This window comes from Mus caroli, unplaced genomic scaffold (assembly GCF_978045245.1).
Source record: "Mus caroli unplaced genomic scaffold, Mus_caroli_1 scaffold_10, whole genome shotgun sequence".
In the NCBI taxonomy this organism is placed as follows: domain Eukaryota; kingdom Metazoa; phylum Chordata; class Mammalia; order Rodentia; family Muridae; genus Mus; species Mus caroli.
The window spans coordinates 36609175-36635764 of record NW_028227265.1 but is presented as its reverse complement, the minus strand read 5'-3'; the positions used below and the strand labels follow the sequence as shown (position 1 = coordinate 36635764).

Here is a 26590-nt window from a genome sequence, read left to right as displayed (position 1 = left end):
ATCCGGGCAGTGGTGGTGCACACCTTTAATCCCAGCACTTAGGAGGCAGAGGCTGCTCAACATAATGAGTTCCAGATCAGTCAAGGCTGTGGAGAGAGACTCTGTCTCAACAGCCGACACCAAAACCAAAACCACCAAACCTAACCAAACCAAACCAAACCAAACCAAACCAAACCAAACCAAACCAAACAGTAAGTGGGGATTGGCGGTCTAGCTCACTGGTGTTACAGTGACATCCTGCTTGAGGCCTTGGGCTCAACCCTGATTGCAAACAAACAAACCAAAGGAAACAAAGTGGCAAGATGGCTCAGGCAGAACAAAGCTCTTGCTGCTAAGCTTGAAGACCTAAGTTATGCTTCCCAGGACCTATGTGGTAGACGGAACTGACTCTGACTTACACACACACACACACACACACACACACACACACACACACATGTCCTGCCCGAGATAAGTAGGGGTAATGTTACAAAAGAAGAAACAAAGAATGTTTTTTTCCAGTAGTAGAAACATGGTATAGTCTCAGATAGAGTAGTAGTAACATGGTATCATAGTCTCAGATAGAAATGTGGATACACAGGGAAGAATGAGGAATATTGGAATCGACACTTGGAAATTAGTAAATAAAACTCCTTTTTCTTCATCTTAATTTAATCAAAGAACTATACAATGTGATGATTTAGTGAAAAAGTCTAGAAGTATTTTTTCAAGTTTACGTATGTGCAGATGTAAAACATGTAAAATGGTTTTGAAAGGACAGATTTGCACTTATTTTTCTGCATTGCATGTGAAGTAGCATGGCTTTCTGAATTGTCATACATTAAATGTATATGCTGTAGTCATTTGAGCAACTGCTGGCTAAAATTTCAAGACAGTGTAGCCAAGGTGCTATTCCAGCTGTTTAGGTGTGACAAAGAACTAAACGAGTAAGCAAGTAACCTGCTTTGAGGATGCTGACACTCATTTCTTAGTACTTGATAGGAAAGACCAGACCAGAGATGATTATTGAAGCATAAGGGTTAAAGAGCAAAGGTCACCACCTTTACTAAACTGTTATTTGTAGGATACAGTCTCCTGCGACTGCAAGATCCCAAGGCCTTTCCAAAAGAGACCAATCGTTGGCTGAAAAGAAGTCTTGAAATTTTCAAGAGATTGATATATTATAGAATATGTTTGCTGATTGTAACAAATTATATTAGAAATAAAAAAAACAGACTGAGAATGGTAGTACACACATTTAATTACAACATTCAGGAGGCAGAAGCAGGCAGAAATCTGTGAGTTCATGGCTAGACTAGTCTACCTAGCAAGTTCAAAGTCAGCCATGCTGCATACCGCTGTTCTATCTCAATGAATGAATGAATGAATGAATGAATGAATACATAAGTCTGCTACTTGGAAAATTCTCATATTTAGAAATTAAACCAAGTTTGTATTTATACTAAGCATTAACAATTAAGAAGTAAAAACAAGCTAACCATAAGATAAGAGTAAATGATAAGTAAAAAGATAAGAGTAAATGATGCTGAATACTTGGAAGTATGTGTAACCAAAACCATATCTGGTCACTATTCTGGAAACAACTAAATCGTGCAGTGAGGAATTATGACATGTCGGTGGGTGTAGCTTGTTTGTGAATTAGAAAGCACAGAGTTATTGGTACGACAATTTCTTCCTGCTTATGTCTGGATTCACTGGAATCTCAACAAAAATCATAATACACATGTCTGTGTGTGTGTGTGTGTGTGTGTGTGTGGTGTGAGGGAGGGAGAGAGAGAGAGAGAGGGAAGTAGGCATGGAGGGAGGGAAGGGGAGGGGGAGGGAGGAAAGGGGAGGGGGAGGGAGGGAAGGGGAGGGGGAGGGAGGGAAGGGGAGGGGGAGGGAGGAAAGGGGAGGGGGAGGGAGGGAAGGGGAGGGGGAGGGAGGGAAGGGGAGGGGGAGGGAGGGAAGGGGGAGAACACTGAGGAATTACTTCTAAACTTCTATGGAAATGCAGAGATCTAGAAATATCTTCAAAAAATTGAAGAAAAAAACTTAGAGCCCACAGGCCACCACCACTTGAATTGAAGTCCTACTTGAAAATTACAACTAAGACAGATAGAGAACTAGAATAGTTGAGGCAATTTCGTTAGTTATTTAATGATGTTCAAATTCCTATAGAGGGCAATAGAGACAGAAGACAGGCTTCACTGGTTATATCATGTAATTTATAAAAAAAAAAAATTGGTATTATACATAATGGCTGTTCACTTAAAAGGCAGGATTGTGTAAGGATTAAGGGCAACGACTTTGTAAATAAGTTTATTTCCCCTTCTGTGACTTATTGTGATTTAATTTATCTCTCCATGGCATTCTTTGCATGTAAATAAACTTAAGATCTTAAGAACTAGATGAATTGCCATGTCTTATGTGCCTGACACACACTAAGCATCTACATATGATTTACTGTTCTTATATCCTTTACTCTTACTTATTTTTAGTTTGTATTCTCTTCCCCAGTTCGTTATTGCTTAGTTACACAGAATTGGCAGGCCGGAAGCAGTGCAATCCATCCATCCTTCACTGAGACTGCTGTTCCTACTCTACTTTCTGTGTAGCTCTTGGGCAACAGTGTATCTGTCTTGCCTGGCTAGCATCTGTTTGCTTTGTGGTTAGCTATGCTGGGACCACACTGATGCTTGAGCATGTGGAGCAAGCACTCTTATCACTGAGGTGTTAAGCTCCATTTCCCTTCACTTTGTAGCCTGGGCAACCTTGAACTTGCTCCCTGTCTTGGTCTCTTAAGTACTTATGACCAAAGACCTAGGGCACCTGCTTCTTTAGCGGGAGTACTGAGGCTACCACTTTCTTCCAGGAAGCCTGTTCTATCTGCTAAATTAGGCTCATCTTTCCTCTGTTCTACCAGCATCTTCTGTGCCCCCTCATTGATGCACAGATCAAGTTGTCCCATGGTTCTCCCACTGCTTCTTTTGCCTTTATTATTGATAGTATTGTTTTATTATTTTATTTTATTTTTTTGAGACAGGGTCTCATAAAATGTATCCCTGGCTGACCCAGAACTCACTATGTAGGCCAGGTTGGCCTCAAGATCTATAGATCTTATAGATTTGCCTGCTTCTTCTGGGCAGAGAATATGGGGATTAGAGATATGTGCCACTATGCTCTTCTAGAAATAATCCTTTGAGATTCAATGTTGTCTTAGTTAGGGTTTTACTGCTGTGAACAGACACCATGACCAAGGCAAGTCTTATAAAAAACAACATTTAATTGGGGCTGGCTTACAGGTTCAGAGGTTCAGTCCATTATCATCAAGGTGGGAGCATGGCAGTATCCAGGCAGGCATGGTACGGGCAGAGCTGAGAGTTCTACAACTTCATCCTAAAGCTGCTAATGGAAGACTGACTTCCAGGTAACTAGGGTGAGGATCTTATGCCCACACCCACAGTGACACACTTACTCCAACCAGGTCACACCTATTCCAACAAGGCCACACCTCCAAATGGTGCCACTCCCTGGTCCAAGAATATACAGACCATGTCATTCCACTCCCTGGTCCCCATAGACTTGTTCAAACACATGAGTCTATGGGGGGGCCATACTTAAACATAGCATAATGCAAAATGCATTTAGTCCAACTTTCAAAGACCTCATAGTCCATAGCAGTCTCAACAATGTTAAAAGTCCAAAGTTCAAGGTCTCTTCTGAGATTCATTCAATCACTTAACTGTAATCCTCAAAAAAAGACGGGAAACCAGCTGGGCAAATTCCACACTCTGCATCTCCATGGCTGATGTTAAAGCAGTCTTCAGATCTCTACTTCCGTTTTCATCTTTGTTGACTACAACAAACTGCTTTCTCCTGGGCTGGTTCCACTCCCTGTTAGCAGCTTTCCTTACCATGTATTCCATGACTTAACTCTAGAGCCAGATCCACATGGCTGAAGCTGTGAGTTCTGCTGCTTGCAAGAACTAGAATATGACCCCCTTGTAATATTACATTGTCACTGGCTTTCTGTTTTCCAACTCCTTCATTGCCTAAGCTTGGCTGTCCTGGATCTTGCTCTGTAGATTGACCTTGAACACAGAGATCAGCATGCCTGTCTCCTGGGATTAAAGGTGTGACCATCAAGCCTGGATCTAAATTTAGCTGGGTAAGATCTTTCCCCAAGGTCCCACTCCCAAGGTAGGAGCATGGCAGTATCCAGGCAGGCGTGGCAGAGGCACAGCTGAGAGTTCTATGTCTTCATCCAAATCCTTCACTGCCTAAGCTTGGCTGTCCTGGATCTTGCTCTGTAGATTGACCTTGAACACAGAGATCAGCATGCCTATCTCCTGGGATTAAAGGTGTGACCACCATGCCTGGATCTAAATTTAGCTGGGTAGGATCTTGCTCCAAGGTCCCACACCTTAATCTGTTATCTCCAAGAACACAGGATTTTGCTCCATTTCACTTCCTGGTACCCCTTTAATACTCAAACCATATATTTTATAATTTTCCTTTCTAAGCTTGCTATGCTTGTTCAAACTTCTCTTCACAAGACTTAATCAGAGAACAAAGTCTCTGCTGGCTTTTTTGAAACTTCCTTTGTCAATGTCTCTTCACCTTAGCCTCAGGTAGACTTTTCAGACAGGGGCAAAAAGTAGCCGAATTCTTCACTGAAATATCACAAAAACAGTCTTTATGCCACATTCTGAAATTCTTCTCCTTTGAAATCTCTTGGGCCAGGTCAACACAGTTCAAATTACTCCCAGCAACAAAGTCTTCCATATTCCTACTAGGATGACCCATTAAGCCCGATTTAAAGCTTTCCACTGCTTTCCAAATCCAAAATCTCAAAATCCACATTCTTTAAAATAAAAGCATGGTCAGGCCTATCACAGCACTACCCCACTCCTGGTACCAACTTCTGTCTTAGTTAGGGTTTTACTGCTGTGAATAGACACCATGACCAAGGCAAGTTTTATAAAAAACAACATTTAATTGGGGCTGGCTTACAAGTTCAGAGGTTCAGTCCATTATCATCCAAAGGCTGCTGGTGGAAGACTTGACTTCCAGGCAACTAGGGTGAGGATCTTATACCCACACCCACAGTGACACACCTACTCCAACCAGGTCACACCTATACCAACAAGGCCACACCTCCAAATGGTGCCACTCCCTGGTCCAAGAATATACAAACCATGACAAATGTCCTATCTTGCGTATGTATTTGTTTGTGTGTGTTTATATCTCAGTCTCATGCAAGGCATTTAATTAATTCCTCCTTGAGAACATGCAGGAAAAAAAAAACTTTCCTATTACTTACTTTTTTTTTTTTTTTTGTCAACTTTGGTTTGCAGATGCTTCTTCTTGGAATTATTCTGCTCCCAGTCCGTGCTTTACTGGTTGGATTAATTTTGCTGCTGGCATGGCCATTTGCTGTCATTTCAACAGCATGCTGTCCTGAAAAGCTGACCCATCCAATAAGCGATTGGAGGAGGTAAGTGGTAATCATGTCCAAATATTACACAAATCAAAACTTGTAAAGTTTCTCCAATGACCAATGGTTTTAGCTTACTGCTACTTGGTTTTAACAGTTTGTTTTTGTTTCTTTCATGGAAATGGCCTCGATGTATGCAGAAATTATCACACAGGTGCATTTTGATACTAGTGACTTCTAGGTATACTTAAGTAATGTTAAAACATTTTGTTTTCTGAGTTTTTGTGAAGGATATTCATCTTTGGTTCTGAAAGAGCCCCTGGGGTATGTTTTAACATGAAATGTCTCCAATAGCTTCATGTATTAGAGGCTTTATTGACAGCCAATGGGCTTTTGGGGAGTGACTGTATCTTGAGGGCTGTGCCTGATCAAAGGAATAGTGTCTTCATGAATTCATAATATGATGGCATTATAAGGAGGTGGTGAAAATTGGGGGATGGGGGCTAGCCTAGTTGGAGTAATTAGGTCAATTACTAGGAGTATGTCCTGGGGAAGGAGGGGGAGAGCCCCTTTGTGCATTTCCTCTCTGTTTCCTGTCCACAGTGAGGTGAATAGCTTGTGTGTGCCCTGTTCTGGTCTCACTGCTGTGACACTCCATCACTGTCCCATGGTCCCCAGAATGGAATTGTTCATTGTAAACCGACATTCCTAAAGCCACGAGCTAAAACAAATCTTTCTTCTCAAGTTGTGTGTACTGGGCCTTGTGTCACACCGATGCAGTCAGCCTAACATCTGTTGTTATTTCTGGAACATCATAGCTAGAAAATCATTGGCTTTCTTTTTTGTCTTTCCACGGTATTCACATTTGCTTTTGTTCCCCAGAAGTAATGAACTGCAATAATTTCATTAAGTAGATAGATTATACTATCTTTATTAATTATATTAGTGGTTAGCATTCTCTTTTATTATCACTCAAATAGCATTTTTTTCAAATGTTAGTACTGAGGCAAATGGAAATTATTTTCTAGGATTTCTAGAATTATCCCACTGGGAAGGTTCTAGAGAACAGAATGAGCAAGAACAAATAAAACATACTAGTAGAAGTTCCTAAGGTTTGGCAGGATCAGATTATTGCCATCTGTATATAGTGTTTATGGGCCGAATGTTTAGTCTATGGATTCCAATGGGCTGCAAATCTTTACATTTATTTTAGGACGTTGATGAACTCCCAGAACTTGTGTACAGTGCTTGCTCCCTTGCTTTTATTCATATGCATGGATGTGTTCTTTTTATACAAATCTCAAATGCAGATATGTCTTCCTAAATCATGAAAGCCACTGTTCTGCAACCTTTATAGAAGTATGCAGTTTGCTTCCGGCTTTTGTTCCAGGGAACCAATGTGAATATCAAAAGCAAAGCTGTTTTGAAGTGGGAAAGCGTTGGCAGTGCCCCGAGAGAGAACTCGGTCCTTGCAAATCACACTTCTTTGTTTTATAACTCAGGGGTGCACACTATAAAGTAACACTTATGGCTTGCTCTTCCAGATTCATGATTCTTTCAGATTTTTTTCTTTGGTTTTATAAGTTACTGGCTTACAAAAATCTAGGGAAGGAATAGCTTAAGAATCCAGAACAAAAAAAAAAAAATTAGAAATGTGTTCTTTTCAATATTTTATTGTTTTTGTTTTAGAAACGTTTTACTGCTGTCAATGAAATCCATATCTGTTTCCTCTCATACAAATAATTTTGAAGTTTTTATGTGGCACAAGACTTTTAGCTATGAACGCTTTTTTAAAAAGTGTGTGTGTGTGTGTATGTGTGTGTGTGTGCATGCATGAATGCACACGTGCATTCGTGTACTGTACCACAGCACATACATGTCTTTCAGAGGACACTTGGGAGTGGGAGTGGATCCTCATCTTTCCCCTCATTTTGAGGCACACTATCTTGTTTCTGCTCTGATACAGCATTCCAGTGCTCAGCAGTTCACTGGCTCACCTCCCATTCCTCCACAGAAGTGCTCAGCTCACACATGCATACCCTTGTCTCTTCCCTTTACATGGCTCCTGGAACTCAAACTCAGCCCACCAAGTTTGCACAGCTCTTTCCCTGTGGGCGTTTAAAACACATTTAAATAGCAGTCATTAAGGGGTGTGGCTTCTTGAAATGTATGTATAAAGAAGCAGGAGCACTGTAGTTAAGAAATAAAGTATGGAAACCCAGAAATATACTTTGTGCTTCTACAGCATCTAGAGCTCCCCTCTAGACTCAGGGTGGAGGTCACCACCTTCCTGTGCCCTCCAGAAAGCACTCTGGATTACTGAGTTTTATTCCTTGTGAGGCCAGCATCACAGAACCTTCCTCTGTGGCTACTTATTAGAAGCTCATTTTTTTTTTTAAAGTTCTTTTCAGTACCTCATAGGTGCTGTATAGTCAGGAGTGTGTTCTGCCTCTGCATCAAAATGCTTAGAAAAAAGGATAATATCTCTCCTGAACCTATATACCTATTTATACAAGTCATTTACATGGTATGAGTTATTATAAACTCTAGAGATGTTTGAAAGTCTGCAGGACAGTAAGCATGGCTTTTATGCCATGGTTTCAGGGAATTTTATAAAAGACTTGAGCAATCAAAGATGTTGCTATTTATAAATGACTGGGGGTGGAGTCTTTCCACCACAATTACTGAGGGATGACTGTATACATTTTATTTTACTTTCCATGAAGAGCCGTATTGTTGTTGTTGTTTAAATAGAGATGTGAACAAATGTCTATTCATTCAGATAGGTCACTGATGACAGACCCAAGGAAATTATTCCATGCAAGTCTAGCTTAGTGAACCAGTAAGTTTAATTGGGATGCTTACAGGAGGGTGCACAAGGGGTTACCTCACAAACACAGGCAAATTACAGGAGGCTAGAGCACCAAAGAATGGGGACAACTGCCTCTTCCACCCCAGCTATTTCTTTTTGCTTATATATCTGGAGGGAAGGATATATAAGGGAGCTACTAGTGAGGCTGCCTCTTACACACAGGGCTTTGTTCTGGTGTCTTGTGAATGCTCTTACCTTTCCACAAGGGTGGGCCCAGTTCTGTGTGTGTCAGGTTGGGATACCCAGAACTCTTCTGATTTCAGGATAGTAAGAGTCATCCCATGTCTGGGTGCTCTATAACATATCTTTGTTCATATACTGACTTATATCCATTCTGTGTTTAGGAATCTAAATACCTACGAGAATATTTTGACGCCCTATTATTTAAGCTTATCAGGCAAGGGACTGCTCCTTATAAGTCCTACATGTCTTTGCACAGCATGATAGTAGTCTTTTAAAACCATTATTTTGTGTATACATGTATATTTACATGTGCACATATACCAGTGCACACATGCAGAGGTTGTAGCTGGCTCTCTCTACTGTGTGGGTCCTAAACATTTAATCCAGGTCCTCATCCTTGATGGCAAAGCATTTAACTTACCCGCTGAACCATCTTGCGTGCAGAGAGAATCACTTTCAATGATAGAATTTCTTAAAACCTTTTAAAGGAGTACATAGCAAGCCTTCTACAATTGCTTGTGTATCCAAGTTCAATGGCAGTGCAACGGTGCATTTACCCCTGTAGGTACTGGTGATCGCTGCAGGCTGTGGTACTGTGGCCTAGATTTATCTCTAAGGGCTTGTCCTCAGTCAGTTCCCCATGAGACGTCTGAAGTGTTTCGGTAGACAGTAGCATCCTCACTGTGTACGAGGAAATTTATTCCCAAGATGACTGCTTTCTGAGGCCAGTCCTGATGTGGGTAGTCTTCTTGTGGGCTGTAGTTTGAAGATTCACTCTAATTGTCTCCAGCTTACAGAATAGTGGAGGCATTTCCGATCCTTGTGTCTTTAGACACGTCATTACTCTGTGCCTCGGTTCGCTCATCTTCAAAATGAGGTTTAGGAGAGCTGGCCCAAGGGCTAAGAGTGCTTGCTGCTCTTGTAGAGGACCAGAGATCAGGTCCCACTACCAACATGAGGTAGCTCACAGCCTCTTGTAACCCTAGTTCCAATACCCTCTTCTGGCCTCCCTGGTCACCCATATACCTGTGGCAAACACAGAGATACATAGAAATAAAATTAAATTTAAATGTAAATAATGAGGTTACAAGGGCTGGCATGATGGCTCTCTGGGTCAAGATGCTTGCTACCGAGCTTAACAACCTGAGTTCAATCCCCTAGATTCACATGGTGGAAGGAAAGATCTGACTCCTACATGTTTTCCCCTAACCACAAGATGTGCAATGTAGGATGTACATTCCTACAGACATACACATATATATATAGATAAACATAAGGAGTAAGTTTTAAAAATGAGGATGATATTAATATGTATTTCACAAGGGTATTCTGAGACTTAAAAATATTAATATATATGAAACATTTAGAACAGTCTGCCAATTCAGAGGAGTTCTCTGTTCAGCTCCTGTTCAAATTTGCTTTCTGTTGCCGTGATAAACACTGTCCAACACCAGTGTGGAGAAGAAAGGGTTTGTGTCATCTTAGAACTCCTAAATCATCATCTATTGATTATGGAAGCCAGGCAGGGGAACTCAAGACAGGACCTTGGAGTCAGGGGATCATGAAGGATCACTGCTAACTGGCTTGCTCCCTAGGTTCATGTTCAGTTAGTCATCTTCTCACACAGTTCAGGCCCTGCTGCCACAGTGGACTGGGCTGGGCCCTCAGCATCAATCAGAGATAAAGAAAGTAATCCCCCGGAAATCCACGCCCACAGGGCATCTGATGGAGGCAACTCCTCGGCTGAGGTTGCCTCCCGCTACACGTGTCAGGTTGACAGCTGCAGATAATTCCGACAGCTCCTACTTGCCATAGCTCGTCTATGAAGATGAGGTTCTCTGATCTGATTCTGCTCCCCAACTGTGCTTTAGAGGAAAGCAAAGCTAAAAATGTCTTTTCCATCATTGCTTTCAAAGGAAGATCACTCGGCCTGCTTTGACGTTTCTGGCTCGTGCCATGTTCTTCTCCATGGGGTTTACGGTTACCGTGAAAGGAAAGGTTGCAAGCCCTCTGGAAGCGCCCATTTTTGTCGTCGCTCCTCATTCCACGTTCTTCGATGGAATTGCCTGTGTAGTAGCTGGGCTACCTTCGCTGGTTTCACGGAACGAGAATGCACAGACACCTCTGGTTGGCAGTAAGTATCCGAAGGGCAACAGCTAAAGTATTATCGTGTGTGTACATTAAGATGGAAGAATCATATGTAGGCATTTCCAATATGCTTATTACTTTAATTCCTGGGGATTAAACTCATGGTCTTGTACATGCAGGTCAATGATCTAACACCGAATGATATCTCCAGCCAGTTAAAACTAAAACTTTAAAATATTTTAAACATTTTCCTTTTCTTTAAATGAGCTACTCTATGTAAAGAATGAGCTTTTTTTCTGCCCTTATCTTTCGCTTTTGGGCTTTCAGGAGACTTTGCCTTATCTCTGCATGGTCATATCATTGTGTTGCTATGTGTCACGAGGAAAATCAGACTTCAAAGATGCTTATTTTTTTAAAAAGAGTCTGGGAGAAAAAAAAAAAAAACAAACCAACCAACCACCGGTCACATGCTATTTCATGAACTTCTCTCTATGGTTTTAGGCTGATAGATGTGCTAAATCTTTCCTCCTGGCTCTGCTTTCTAAATTATTGTGCCCCTACGGTTCCCTGGGGGACATTTGTGTAAGTCTTTGAAAATTACGATGTGGAACAATGAGTGCTTCCTGCCATAAAAAATAACGAAGCGAGTGAAGTGTTTTTCCTGCCAGATGCTTCCATCTCTCCCAGAGGACTCAGTCTCCAAGTAACTGCTCCTGGTTGTTCCAAGGTTACGGCACACACCAAGCCGTGAGCGAATGGGTGTAAAAGTCCCCGGATGCTGCCTCCCTGTCCGGGAGAAAGAAAAGAAAGAGTAGGAATCCTTGTAGCTTTGTCAATGAATGAGTGAAGATGCTTACCCCCCCCCCCCCGCGGCCCCCCAACACACACAACTTCACTGTTCACTTTACTGTGCTTTGTGCACCATGGCTTGTTCCCAAACATTTCCTTTGCAAAGCACTGGAAGACTGTTTTCATGTGATTGGAGGCGACCTGTTCCGAGGATTTTAGTAGAATCTATCATACTCTCCCTCAACTCGTGTACATGATTTGAAATCAAACAGGATAGTTTTGAAGCTTTGATTAACAGCGTAACATCCATTAAGGAAGAAGACATTTGCTCCTCCCTCCATTCCCTGCGCCCCCCTCCACTCTTTCCACTAACTCCTGTAGAATCAATGAAATAATACCCATCTCTGCATTTGAAATTAGAGTCTCACTAGAGAACTTTGAATCTGGGTTTTTAAAAAGATTCTACTTTTAGATTTGCTAGCATTTTCATTTGCTGTAAAAATCATTTCAGTTTATCCAATGCTAATGTCATGGTGGCTTTAAAAAAACCAAAAATGACCTTTTGTCTTCAAGGACTGTTACGTGCTTTGCAGCCAGTTTTGGTATCCCGTGTTGACCCGGATTCCCGAAAAAACACAATCAATGAAATAAAAAAACGAGCGACATCAGGTGGAGAATGGCCCCAGGTAAGAGGCAGGAGCTGGTCATCCATATATATTGAGGACTTATGTTTGTCTGTAGATGTTCTCATTTGGGTCCTTGGAGAGCAAGAGCTCCATGCCGTGTGTCTGTAGCATGATAGATGCAGAGTAAAACCAGTTAGTGTGACGTCCCCACATGTTCCGCCTCCTTTATCTGTCAGATGTTTTCTTTGAGTTGTAAAACAAACAAACAAACAAACAAACAAAATGGTTCTCTAACGCTGACTTTAATTCCTGTTAAATACAATGAAAACTTTACATAATTTAACTCACTTGACTGAAAATATTCAAAGTGTACATTTTTTTTTTTTCTGAATTATATTTAAGTAGAGCTTTCCATTCAAGGGCATATCGAAATAGCCTGTAAAACCATGTTATACTTCACCATCTCCTAGCTCCCTTCCCTGAGGTGCCCTTTTAGGGTTAAAGGAGGGTACGACGTACCATATAAAACAGGATTGAATCCAACGAACACCCTCTATTTTTGCCCTCATGAAAACAAGATCACTAGCAGACAGATGCTATAGCAGGCAGCCCTGCTATGGTAACACATAGATGTTCAAGGACACCCACCCTGGGAACTTGAGAAACCTAGGCCTAGGAGGACTGGCTTTAAAAATGGCTGAGGAGTCCTTTGGAAAAGTTAGATTTTTCTCTTTGGATCCAAGAAATATGTTCTAGGATTAGTAGGCGAGAGATAACAAGGAGGCAGACTTCAGCTCGATTTTCTCACATTGCAGAGCTTTTCCTCTGTCCAGGGGTAACGTGGTCTGGTGTGGTATCCTTCTCTAGCCCTGACTGACAGCCACGGGAGGGGAGGAGGCTATGGAAATCGTTCAAACCTTGGAGCTGCTAGGCTGTTTTGAGTGCTCCTTCCTCCCTGAGATTTCTCTGACTCACTCTGTGAGCCGTCTTTGTTAATGAGCTATTTGTGGGTTCACACCAATTACAACTGCAGGCCGTTGGGTCTGATCATCACAGGAAACCCATTTTATTAATTAGGGGATGGAATTATGCCACTCATTTATTCCTGTTTTGTAGTTTGAGCCAGTGTTCCCCTCTCTAATTATGACAGATCGGATAGTTACTGACTGCTTTGAGGACAGGGATTTGATTTGATTTTCTATCCCTAGAACTTAACTCTTGACTACATTTAAAAAGCCTGTGCTGTAATGAATGGAGATGTCCCCAGTGTTTGTCCCCAGTCTCTCTCAGAGAAAAGATCAGGTTGCACAGTAACAGCTGAAATGTTTCCCCATGTTTCCCCAGGAGAAACAGAGCCAGCCATGACAGTGTATGTCACGTGATCACTAAGGCAACTGAGCAGGAGGCACCCCAAGATGCCCTCGGTTCTCAAGGCATCCCTGAACTATACATTGGGAGTAAATAGCATCTAATGAGAAAGCTGTAACAAGATTTATTTTGGTTGAGGATGCTACCTTGCTTTATGTCTTCTTTCCAATTTATTTAGATCATTAATAAAAGCATTGAGAAATGTACAAGAAATGTGCGGACAGCATTTTCTATAAACTAAGAATACTATTTATTCAAAGCCTTTATCTTTTTATAATTATCATACTGGTCAAACCTCACTTTTTAAAAAATAAAACTACACTTCTTTTTAAAGGAGTGTTTGGAACAAGCTGAGTCCAGCTTTTATTCAAATCAAGAGTCAGACTCTTGCCTCATTTTTATTTTTTTGAAGCATTAGCAGTGTTGGTGAAGTCATAGGAGAATAATGAGGTGATCTATTAATTAGACTGAAATATTAAATTTATTCCTTTTCTCCCAAGATACTAGTTTTCCCAGAAGGTACTTGTACTAATCGCTCCTGTTTGATTACTTTTAAACCAGGTGAGATAAATTAAATTATGTATTGTAACAATATAGTATGGGAGATTTCTCAAATGACTCCATTATAAAGCACAATGTAATTCATTTGCTCCTGGCTTGTCTTTTCTGATAAAATCTTTCTGATGCTGTGATTCCACAGAACGTATGCCGATTTACTTCTTTGCTCTCCTTTTTGATGTAGCCTTTCCCTTTTAGGGGAGTACGTGGTTTGTGTGTGTGTGTGTGTGTGTGTGTGTGTGTGTGCGCGCGCACATGCGCATTAGTCTGCCTATGTATATCTATGTATGTGTGTGTGTGTATGTGTGTGTATGTGTGTATGTGTGTGTGTGTGTGTATGTGTGTGTATGTGTGTGTGTGTGTATGTGTGTGTGTGTGTGTATGTGTGTGTGTATGTGTGTGTGTGTATGTGTGTGTGTGTGTATGTGTGTGTGTGTGTATGTGTGTGTGTATGTGTGTGTGTGTATGTGTGTGTATGTGTGTGTGTATGTGTGTGTGTGCGCGCGCACATGCGCATTTGTCTGCCTATGTATATCTATGTATGTGTGTGTCTGTGTGTCTGTGTTTGTCTGCTTGTGTGAATCTATGTGTGTGTCTATATGTGTGTGTCTGTTTGTGCCTCTGTGTATATGTCTATGTTATATCTGTGTCGTCTGTGTGTATCTGTGTGTGTGCATGCTCAGAGGTCACTGACTTCTTTTTCCTCCAAGGAACCTCATAGATATCTGGGGTCTTCTGTCGAGAAGTAGACAGCCTACCTTAATACCATTCATGCTTTTACATGCCTTCCAAAGTTCACTCTTTTTTTTTTTTTCAATGCTAGGAAAGCAGCCATGAATGCACCTTTCATTTTAACGTGGAACACTTCAGGCCCTTTGTTGGCTGCTAGTGTGCTTTGCACAAAGGCTTGGCTCGCTTCAGGCCAGTGTGGCAGCTTTGCTTCCTCTGCTTATTTGTTTGCCTCGACTTTTGTCCTCACTTTTTTTTTTTATTTGGATAGTATGTATTTAGGAAAGAAAACCATCCCCAAAATAAAAATAAATAAATGGTGAAATTATATGTTTCAAAATAAATGTCGTTTTCTTTACCAAAGAAAACAGTGAATAAATATGTGTGTATGTGGGTGAGGCACAGCATTTGATGTTTGCTTACGTCTTACTTTGAATAACTCGTGAGTAATAACTTACTTGTAATAACTTGTAAATACTTCATCTTGGCCTCTGTTTTGTCTACTCTCAAGCAATCAGTGTATTTATACTATTTGGTTATTATATACCTCTTGTTCATATACAAACCTTGTTATACAATTTCCATGTGGTTTTAGGAGCCTTCATCCCAGGAGTTCCAGTGCAGCCCGTCCTCCTCAGATACCCAAACAAGCTGGTAAGGGAAGGAATTCTGTATTCCAAATAGCTCATTTTCTAGGACTCTTAGAAATCTCATTGATAAAAGGCTAAATGGGGGAAGCAATTGGGCAGATTAATGCCATCTGTTGCCGGCATTTTAAAATGTGATACCAGTACTAAACACCATTCTGTATAACTTAGCTTCAGGAAGGCGTTACGTAGTTCTTCTTCTGCCATCTCTGTGATGGAGAGGGGAGCCTCAGACTTAGGCTTTGATTAGACTGGACAGTAGAAATGTATGATTCTCGTAGAGATGACAAGGAGACCTCTCCAGATACAGAGGTGACTGGTGGTAGCAAGGCTGGAAGCAGAGAATAACCCTGGGGGAGGCAGTAAGCACAGGTGGAGCACCTACTGGCTGAGTGAGCATTGGCAAGTGGTATAGAAACTGCCCTAGAGAACTCCACATCTTCTCTAGAGTCCAAGGCTGCCCTGGAAGCAGTGTCTTCTTGTGCATCAGCTGGTCCCACTGTTATCCTCCACACATTAACTATGCTGCTTTCTCTAGACACTGGGCTTCCTGCCTCACCAGAGGGTAATCAAAGGAGGGTGTAACTGTTAACTCATACTAGGAAAGATTATGAGCTCTAGACCTGCTCAGATTTCTTTTTAATGACTAGCTTCACAACTTGAATATCTGCGGTCAATAAGAAATTAAAATCCATCAAACTAGCCGGGCAGTGGTGGCGCACGCCTTTAATCCCAGCACTCGGGAGGCAGAGGCAGGAGGATTTCTGTGTTCGAGGCCAGCCTGGTCTACAGAGTGAATTCCAGGACAGCCAGGGCTACACAGAGAAACCCTGTCTCAGAAAAACAAAAAACAAAACAAAACAAAATCCATCAAACTTCTACTCAGGCCTCTGTCTGTGTATTTAAATCTTCACATATTAAAATTACTGCATTGTGTACTGCTTTGGCTTTTTTTTCTTCCAAATAATCATTTTTGATAAATGATAACTTATATATATTACACGCACATTACTTTTCCAGATATGCTTGTTTGGGAAAAAAAATAAATGAACATGTACAATATTTTAAATTCAGAACCAGTTGTTCCATAAAAATATACAGGGGTGGGAAGTGACCTCTGTGCAGCTGTATAGTCAGTGTCATTAATGAGTTTTTAACATCAGTTCATGTTATTTAATAGTTACAAGCTTATTTTAGTCTTTAATATGTTGCTTTTTACTCTAGAGAAAATCTACATGAGTCCTAATACTAAACAAAGATTAATTTTATTAGGTTGTTTGTATTGTTTGTTTTTTGAGACTAGGTCTCACATAGCTTCTGTTGGCCTTGAACTCATGGTACGGCTAACACTGGGTTTGAACTCCTGATCTCTTGCCTCCATCTCTCATCTGCTGAGATTACAGGTATCCCTACCCGTCTAGACTAACAGTCTGACTACTTCTCTTTTAGGATACTGTGACCTGGACCTGGCAAGGCTATACATTGTAAGTCACTTACGTAGTTTAATACTTCATCCAATCTTGATGAAGAAAAGAAATAGAATTTATTCCTTCTTCAGAAGCAGAATCTTCAATCAGTCCTGAGTCTCTTAACTGTCTCTCTGGGGACAGTATAACCTTCTTGTCCACTAAATGCCCAGTGAGATTGATGTCCATTAAACACCATTCTCAGAATACGGGTAATCTGTCAGTTTGTAAGGAACAGTCCAGGGCCCTGGCTTGCATTGTGCTTAGCTTGGATCTTGGGGTTTCATTCCCACTGTAGGTTTCGAATCATGTAGCCTGTCTGCTCAGACTTTAAAAGGCTGGTTTAAGCAGTTCACTTGAGTTTCGGGACCTGAAACTTCTGTGCTATGTCTGTGTTAAGGAAGTGGCTACCCAGGACTTCAGTTCCAAGGTGCTGGATCTTGAAAGCACAGTGGTCAGCGGTTTCTGGAGATCTTAGAGAGATGAGGGATGTTCTCACCATCGAACAAGCTGAATCGAAACAGGCCTTTTATGAAAACGGGCACGCAGAATGCAGCTTTCTTCCAAGATCTTTTGATTGGCTCCCGCTAGAAAAGTTCAAGCCTCCTTAAATTTCAGCAAGACCCATATGCAAATCTGGATTTGAAAAATCTTCCCAAGGGCCTTACCCAGGTTTTGACAATGTTAACAGGGAGCTCAAATAACAATGGAGATATTTTAGAGGATGTCATCAATTCATTCTAGCATCCTCTGGTTTCTCTACATAGCGTTTACACAATCTTTTGAGCTTTAGAAGTCTGGGAGAAAAGGTAGTATATATTCCTCCCTTTGTGTGTGCACGCAGAAATTTCTCCGAGAGAATAAATTTGAATTAGGAAAGGTAGCTCATGGGACAGTTAAATAAAAGTTATCATAGAGAACACGTATGTTCCTTTGGGAGCTGCAGTGTTCAGTCCTTGTAGGTGAAATTAAACAGATAATGTTAGAAACAAAGAACAGGATGACAAAGGGGCTGTAGGCAATGTGTTATGTTCAATTTTTTTTTTTTAAGGAATCAATTGACTCCTCAGACTAGCTGCATGTTTCATGTTGCTACTAATGTTGAATTCCAAGTTTTTTTTTTTTTTAACTTTTACACAACAAAAAATGAGAGACAAGTAGTATTTGATCATCTCAGAAGCATGGTGTCTGGAATTTCAGTGGATACCGATTTCTATCTTCTAAGGTATCCATTGGGCACTTCCTGGCTAGGTGTTCTGTGGAGAGCGTGGCTTTGAGCTTGCTGATCTGTATAGCTTTGTTACACAGCAGTCTGGGTGGTTGCGAAGGTCAAATAGAAGAAAGCTTTCTGGAAGCCGAGGTAGGGGAAGGACACAGAGGAACTTCAGAGTACAGCCTTCCACTCTGGGGAGTGTGGGATAAAGGGAAAAATGAAATCAGAAAGCAAATTTTGGAGAGGAAAAAGATGTTTCGTGTCAAAGATGCCTAGTGACTTAGATGGAGACACAAAATCTTTCAAAGGCACCAAGTTTGTTTTGTGCAAATGTACATGGCCGTTGCCTCTGCAAGTCCCATTATCACCTGTCTTCTGGCCCACTGAGTGCTTCTGCTAGCACAGTGCCTCTTATTCCCAAATCTATAGTCTCAGTTGCTGTTTTACCAAAACAGAGATATTTCACCGGGGCGGTACCTCAAGGGAGAAGGGGCATGGAGGAGTAAGCTTAGAAGAGACAGAGCCGTGGAAGGTGATTTTCTAAGAAGTGTAGTATGAACAAGGCATGTTTAGTGAGCTGTTGTGTTCAACCTTTGTACTTTAAAAAAATAAATATCTACCTGTCCAAATACTTGATCCCAGGGCCCTATGTGAATGGTTGAAAATAGTTCACTTGGGCCGGAGAGATGGCTCAGTGCTTAAGATCACTGGCTGTTTTTGCAGAGGGACCCAAGTACCCACAGGACATCTCACAATCAAGCCGCAGCTCCAATTTCAGGGCATTTGGTGACATCTGGTCTCTGTGGATGCTGCACACACATTGTGCATAGACATACATGCAGTCAAAACACTCAAACACATAGGAATTTTTTTCTCTTTTCTTTCCTTTCTTTTCTCTTTTCTTTTCTCTTCTCTACTTTTCTTTTTCCTTTCTTTTCTTTTTTGGTTTTTCGAGACAGGGTTTCTCTGTGTAGCCCTGGCTGTCCTGGAACTCGCTCTGTAGACCAGGCTGGCCTCAAACTCAGAAACCCGCCTGCCTCTGCCTCCTAATTGCTGGAATTAAAGGGGCATGCACCACTACTGCCCAACAGGAAAATTTTAAGATAGTTCACTTGACAGTGGTTAAGGTGGGTTGGTATGGCTTGGAGCTTATATGTAGTAAAAAGTCTTCCTTTTTTTTTTTTTTCCTGAGGAAAGGCTTAGAAACAATCACAGTTTTAAACCATAATTAACTCTAACAAATCCTAAATCTAACTCCCCAATTCCTTTTTGTTCTTAAAAAACAAAACAACAACAACAACAAAACCCTATGAAGTTTATTAAATTTGTTCGTAGGCTATTTCACAAATGATGCATTCTGGGTATGTTTCTCTGATGCATTCTGGGTATGTAACTCCAATGCATCCTGGGTATGCTACTCCTCTTCTCTCCTTCCCACCACCCTGTCAACCTGTCCTTCTCCTGATAAGCCTCCTTTCCCGCATTTATGTCCTTTTGCTTGTTTTGTGAACTCACTGGATTTACCCAGAGCTGTCTGTGTGACTTCGGGTTTATGCACTGGGACGAAGGCACTGAGTGCCCCTTCTCTCCAGGTGGAGCCAGTATTCCTTGGAGAAATCCCTAACTTAAGTAAGTCTCAGTTCGGATAATTTTTACAGATAAGTCATTCTTTAATTTCTTAATAGTACACACACATACACACACACACACACACACACACACACACACACACAAATGAAAGGTTGACTGGTTGCTTTCTTAAACATATGGTCTAATCCACTGTGCCTGAGTTCTGGGTCAATCCTACAGAAATCTGGCTTAGAGTCTAAATTCGTCCTGAAAAGCCGTGAGGCATGACATTTGTCTCAAAAACTGACTCTGATGGGTGGGTCAGCCACTTGCAGAAGCCCTCTGTCTAGAATTACAGTGACATTCCGAAGTTTTCAGGACATTTCTCCATAGTTCAAGCTTTCTTACTTGGATGGCTTTGATAAAATTGGTAATTTTAAGGAAAACCCCACTGACTTTTATTTAAAAGTTGTTACCTGACGAATTTAGAAATATGATGTTCTACTTAGGAGTTTTTCTGTAAACATATTTGTATACCTTTAAAATTTTATTTTTAAAGATTTTTATTTTATTTTATTTTATTTATATGCGTGCACTGTAGCTGTCTTCAGACACACCAGAAGAGGGCATCAGATCCCATTACAGATGATTGTGAGCCACCATGTGGTTGCTGGGAATTGAACTCAGGACCTCTGGAAGAGCAACCAGTGCTCTTAACCATTGAGCCCTGTCTCCCATGCATATTTGTGTTTCTTTAAGTAGACTTTGGGTACTTTCTATAGATACTTAGGCCTGTGAGGGTGCTATCAGGGCAAGTATACATTTGAGGTTTGATCTATTTGAGCTGTAGCTCACACTCACTAAAACAACATAGTGATTGCATTTGGTGATTTATTTTTTCAATCATAAGAGTAGTTATCTGACCCAGAGAGGATTCGTGGCTTGAAAGTAGCATATCTAAATCCAAAGTATATATGTAACATGATGTGGGAGTTCCCATGTGTGAATTCACACTGTACTTGTATTGCTATGCAAGAGAGAATAGGCTTCTCTCCTCTCTTTTTCAGCCTCCAGCTGTGTGTGCTCACTTTCTGTCAACTCTTCACGAAGGTGGAGATTGAGGTAAGCCGTTCAGATGCAGCCTCGGGGCTTAGGATGATGTAGCCTCTGCTCTGACCCTGAATCCTAGCTTAGAGGCTGCAGTCCAGCACCTTTCAAATTACCCCCCCCCCCCAGTCTTACAGATTCGGTTTCTAAGAGATTTAGCTCCTGGAATCCAGCCAGCAAGCACATATAACTTCTGAGACCCTGCAACATGCTAATCACTCGGGCAGGTAAAATGTGCCTCCCCTCTCCCACCCTTGTCCATTTTAATGCTGGCCCATGCCTAGTTTAATGTTCCACACCCAACCGAAAGAGCAGTGCTAGCTGGCGGAGCCAGCTTCCTCGAAGACGAGTTGTATGAAAGCTGAGAGGTAATACTTGGGATGTGGACCAGAGAAACCAGCTTCTGATGCTTGCACAGCCTGCTTTTACATCTGCGAACCTCTAGGGGGTTTTGTGTAGCTCCTGTCCTCATTCACAGGACAGACTTTGAATTTCAGGAGCAGATGGAGAATGAGTAGATGACTAGAACCTTTTCAAAATTTGGACCCAAATATGAAGACCCTAAGAATTGGTTCTAGAGAGCAAGTGAGACCCTCAAGTCTTTACCGAAGGTTACAGTACTGGCATCTGAGACTCTAGCTTGGATGTTCCAGTTGTACCTGTGGATTAGGCAGTGGAAGTAGGGGCTGGAGAGATAGCCCAGAGGTTAAGAGCACTGGCTGCTCTTCCAGAGGATCAGGGTGTGATTCCCAGCACCCACATGGCAGCTCACAGCCACATGGAAACTCCAGTTTCAGGTTATTCACTGCCCTCTTCTGACCTCTGCAAGCACTGCAGTGGGAGTACCAGAATACATGCAGGCAGAAACACTCAAACACATAAAATAAAAATAAATAACGTTATTCCTAAAAAAAAAAGAAAAAGAAAGAAAGAAAATATTACACTTTTATATGTACTGCAGAATTCTGAGTGGAGGCTTGTGCTCTAAGTAGCAGGACTGTGACATTTAAAATACTATTTTCCCTTGCTGGATAACTTAATTGTTTAAGTATTCATAGGTACGTAGCAACCCCAAGTGATACACAGGAGTGGATTAGATTTCAGAGTGAGTTTAAGCTTTAGTGAACTCGTTGGAGATTCGTGTGCTATCTGAGGACTTTGAAGATACCTTTTTATGAGTGTCACTGTGTACCTGACCACTTTTAAAGCATCTGTCAGCATAGTCATAAAATGGAGCAGAGCACTTAGTCTTGGATTAATCCTAGTCACTTCTGTGGAGGGAAAGAGCTAATCTATATCCCACAACGTTCAGCCAACACTAGGGCAAATACAGTGAACTAGGGGTCTTTTCAGAACCTTTGAGGTTAGAACACAAAACTCTGTGCACAGAGGACACTTGGGGCAAGTCACACTGTTGTCCCTAAATGCCCTGAGCACTGCTCTCTCTTCTTTAGTAACTGTTTATGTGGTCTAGCTCTAGTTTCTTTTTCTTAAAAAAAAAAAAAAAAAACCCAACCAACCTATACTTAAAACAACCTTGTTATCACCTCTGCAGACTTGGAAAGCTATAACACACACACACACACACACACACACACACCATACATACACCACACACTATGCATACTCACATCACACACCACCACATACGTACACCATACACAAACCACACACACACACCATACATATACCACACACACACTATACACTTCACACACACAATATACACTACACACACACACATACACACACACACACACACACACACACACACACACACACCACCATCAGTTACCCTTCCCCCTAAGTTGACCATTCTCTAGTTAAGAGGCAGCTGCAGGTGTGGGGTGCACACAGCCCCGGACTTTCCTGCCTTGCATCCGTGTCAGTGATGAAAGTGCATTACATCAGGGTCCGTAAGTTCCCCATCCTGTCCTCTGACTGCTCTTGGCACATTTCCTTTCCGTGTCAGGAAAAAGCAAGAAAGAAGTTACAGTATTTGCATTCTCCCCCTGGCAAAGGAGTGAATGTATTCTTTGTCCCACAACGTCACAAAGTGATGACCAGCCTTGTTGAACGTAGTTGAATCAGTAGGGCATTGAGCTGATATATTTGGATTGTGGTGCAGAACTGGAATTTATTGACTTTTAAGTTTAGTATTCTTCGTTTGGTTCTATTTATTTTGGATTTACAGTTCTTTCTCCCATGGAGCTCCTGACTGCTTTACTCATTTTCTTTTCCTTTATGGTACTGGGAATTTCATGCAGGGTTTCACACAAGCTAGACAAGGGTTATACCATGGAATGACATATATCTCCAGCATATTTTTTTTCCTATTTTAAGAAAGAATATTGCTAAGCTGCCCAGATGGGCCTTAAACTTGAAACTCTCCTGCCTCTGAGTAGCTAAGATTAAAGATGTACACCACCATGCCTGGGTCTAGTAGCTTCATGACATTTGAATATTTTAGTTTTCCACTGTTTGAGTATATCTCAGAAGTGCAGCCCAGCAGCCTTTCAGGCAGTACGTGTGGCCACGCCCTAGCACTGACTAACAATCAGCCTTGCTGCTGAGCCTCAGGCTTCCCTGTAACTTCAGTGGCAGAGCTGAGCTGCCCCACAGCAAGCTTGTTGGTCATTTGTCTCTGGACTTGCAGGTGTCCGGGTGAGCAACTCTCTCTTTTTTAAGTGATGGAAATCTTTATTTCTGACTCCAAGTCATTGTTCTAAGCATGCTATTGAAACGCCTTCAGCCTTGAATAAACCCAAGCCAAGGCCTACTACTCAAGAACGTGGTATTAGGCTTACACTTTTAAAGGAGAACTTGGGTGAATAGTGACGATGATAATTGTATATTATATAACATTCTTATGTCTTCACAACATCGATTGCTCAGGGGAAGCTCAAATGCAGACAGATATAACAGCTGATATAGTCTCAGAAATGCATTTTTATAAACATTATAGACTGTACTTGTACAAATTTAGACAAAAAAAAAAAAAAAAGGCTTCTCCACACAGAGGCTTTCTAGGTTATGTGGTAGGGCCTGTCGCTTCTCGACCGTAAACCTGCTCAGCATCTTACTATTTTAAATACTGTAGGTAGTTATGATACAACGAGAGATACTTAGACACTTAAAAACATGTCTAAACATCTCCATTGCAATCTCATGGGATCATCCTTATATACTTGGTCCATTGCTGAACATAGTGTTTTGCTTGCACGCACCCGTATGTTTGAATAATTTATTTAAATATCCAAAGACATTGAAATTATTTATAATTTTGGATCTAAAACAGGCCTTTTAGAAAACCCCAATTTTACATCCTCACATAAATACACACCAGCCATAGGTATACTTGTGCAGGCAAAGCAACTTCGTCCTGGAACTTGACAAAGTTCTGAAACTTCTGAGTGCTAGTAGATATATGAGCGTTATAAAATGCATCATATTTTTCCTACTACTACCTGCCTATATGTGAAGCTAAAGTTACTTCAGCTTCTCTACATCTGTGTTCTCACCGGCGAATGAGGATAATAACACCTTTTTATGGGGTTGTGAAATTTAATAAGGCTACTTATGTGGTAAGCGTTCATTAAGCATTAACTTTGACATCCTACCTCATCTGGCAGCGTTCTTCCCCTGGGAAGGAAGCACCAGCGGATGCTGAGAGCAGTCTTTGCCTTTTTCCTAAAGGAATCATAAGAGCTACAGCATCACACTTGTTAGCGTTGACCTAACAGTGGCTTTGCTTTCTAAGACAAAAAAGAAAAGGAAGATGGTCATAGTGCCAGCATTTAACCGTCTTCCCCTTCTTAGTCAGCAGTTGGTAAGATGCGCTCTGTGTGGTTATGAAACAATGAGCGTTAAACTAGTTTTACAGGTGTTCGGTGTCGGTAGCAGGCGAGGTCCTGGCTATTGGATAAACATGGGTAATACATCCAGGAGTTTTCTCTGAATCTTGTGTATGGTTTAAGGCTTCAGAAGACATGGGGTCCATAAAAAAACACAGCACAAAGCTGCAAAACAGGACAGCGCGTCTTCAACAGGCACAGGCTGTCAGACACAGTACAGCATGGTGTGAACCAGAGAATATTTAGGCAGAGAGGGGAGCAGGAGCTTTAGTGCCGGAGGCAGGCTCAGCAGAGCAGGGGATGAGTTCCCCCAGCTGCCTGCCCGTTTTCTGGAGTTCAACATAAACTCTCATTGGCTTTAAAAAAAAAAAGTATATGGCAGTTTAAAAACCTTATTCCCTTACATTGTTTTGTTAGAAACTTAATAAACACTGATTATTTTTAACCTGTTTCTTCTTTGAATTTCATACTATGCAAGTGTAATAAATTTTACTATGTTAGGGCAGAAGGAAGTTTCAGTAACTGATTTGCAGTTTGTTGCTCTAGATATATTAAGTGATGTGGAGACCTCTGGTGGCTTGGTTAGTTTTAGTTAGATGTTCAGTAGAGACTTCTGATCAGAAAGAATCTTAGGAGATTATGGAGTCTAAGTTGTTCATTTGGCAGAAGGACCTGAAGCTGGAAAGGCTAAATTCCTCTCCCTGACTCACACTGCAGGGCTAGTCTCCAACACACTGTTGCTTCCTTGTAAAGTTAATAAGATAAGCACGTAGTGTAAAATGGCCCATAGCACATTGCTCTGCAAGCCTTTTACTTTTATCTTTGAAATGCCTCTTATATCCCATCATGCTCTGCATCCTCATTCCTCCCATTCAGTGTTCCAAGGTCTTCCTTGGGGCCATTACAGCATCCTCCAGGACCTTATTTCTCTCCTCCCAGTGTCTTCCTTTCTGGTACCCAAGTTACTGCTCAGAAACTCAGACCTCACAGTGGAGAGATGGATGGGTGGCTAAAGGCACTGGCTGCTTCTCCATCAAACCTGTGTTCAGTTCCCACCACCTCTTCTGGCTTCAGTGGCCCACGCATGCATGTTGTGAATAGACATATATGCAGGCAAAACACCAGTCCATAACATAAAGCAAACTAAAGAACCTTAGGCCTTGTCTTGGTCCACTGCTTTGTTCAAACTTTATCTGAGTCACCAATAGCCTAAAATTCATAGCATGCTTTACCATATTTGAATATAGGTCCATTTGAAAAAAATAATGGTATTTCTTTAGACAAATTTTTTTTTTCTTTCTTTCTTCTGAATTCTAGCCTGCCATCTATGTGTGGCCTTGGCTATGTTGTTTAGTGTTTTAAGCCATATTTTTATTGTAAGTAAGAGAGCATTTCACTGTAGGAGATTTCATTTGCCTTAGAACTGACAGAGCCATCTGTAACACCCCTATTATAAGGTATCCAGCACAGCGTAGTGGCTCTTGTTGGCTGATTCGGCTCATCCACTGTGACCAATATCTGCCATACTTCATGCAGAGCTTCCTGTGGGGGAGGGACTTCAATGCCAAATCTTCAGGGCCTGGTGCACAGACTCACACATGGGAGGTCCATTCTCAATCAGTATTTGTTGAATGAACTCGAGTCACGATGCCGTGAGCCATTTCATCTTTACATTATCATTCTCTATGATATATATGAGAGAATTAATGAAATGGCGCCCATGAGACATAGCGCATGGTCCCTGGCTCAGAAACATATTTCAGTAAACAAGTAGAGACAAAATGGATGGCACCATCCATCGAAGATTGGATTATCTATAGAACGTTCTCTAGAGCATTAGCACTTTAGGGCGAATCTTCTCCCTGTCCGCCACCCACTACATTGGCTACATTTTCTTGCACCCAGCCCCACACAAAATTAATAATTTCCTATTCCTTGTTCTCATGCTCCAGGAAAAAAATGATTCAGTAGGAGAAAAATAAAGTCTGGCCAGCCTTGGGCTGAGCCTGGGCCATGTGGCTTCTGTAACATTGGGGTGGCAGGCTAAGATATTAAACCCATGTACAATTGTACTTTAGGTGAGGGGTTAAAATGATGTGTTG

At 41.4% G+C, this 26590-nt stretch overlaps 1 protein-coding gene across 1 annotated transcript in view; it reads left to right on the top strand.

Moving 5' to 3' along the window:
• The window catches only part of Lpcat2 (lysophosphatidylcholine acyltransferase 2), a 63951-nt gene that overhangs the window by 4473 nt on the left and 32888 nt on the right, over positions 1–26590 (top strand). The window contains exons 2-8 of the mRNA XM_021170591.3: positions 5340–5479; positions 10391–10608; positions 11925–12037; positions 13846–13906; positions 15228–15286; positions 16729–16763; positions 20595–20649. Of these exons, the coding sequence (XP_021026250.1) occupies positions 5340–5479; positions 10391–10608; positions 11925–12037; positions 13846–13906; positions 15228–15286; positions 16729–16763; positions 20595–20649 (681 nt within the window). The remainder of the gene's footprint in view (positions 1–5339; positions 5480–10390; positions 10609–11924; positions 12038–13845; positions 13907–15227; positions 15287–16728; positions 16764–20594; positions 20650–26590) is intronic.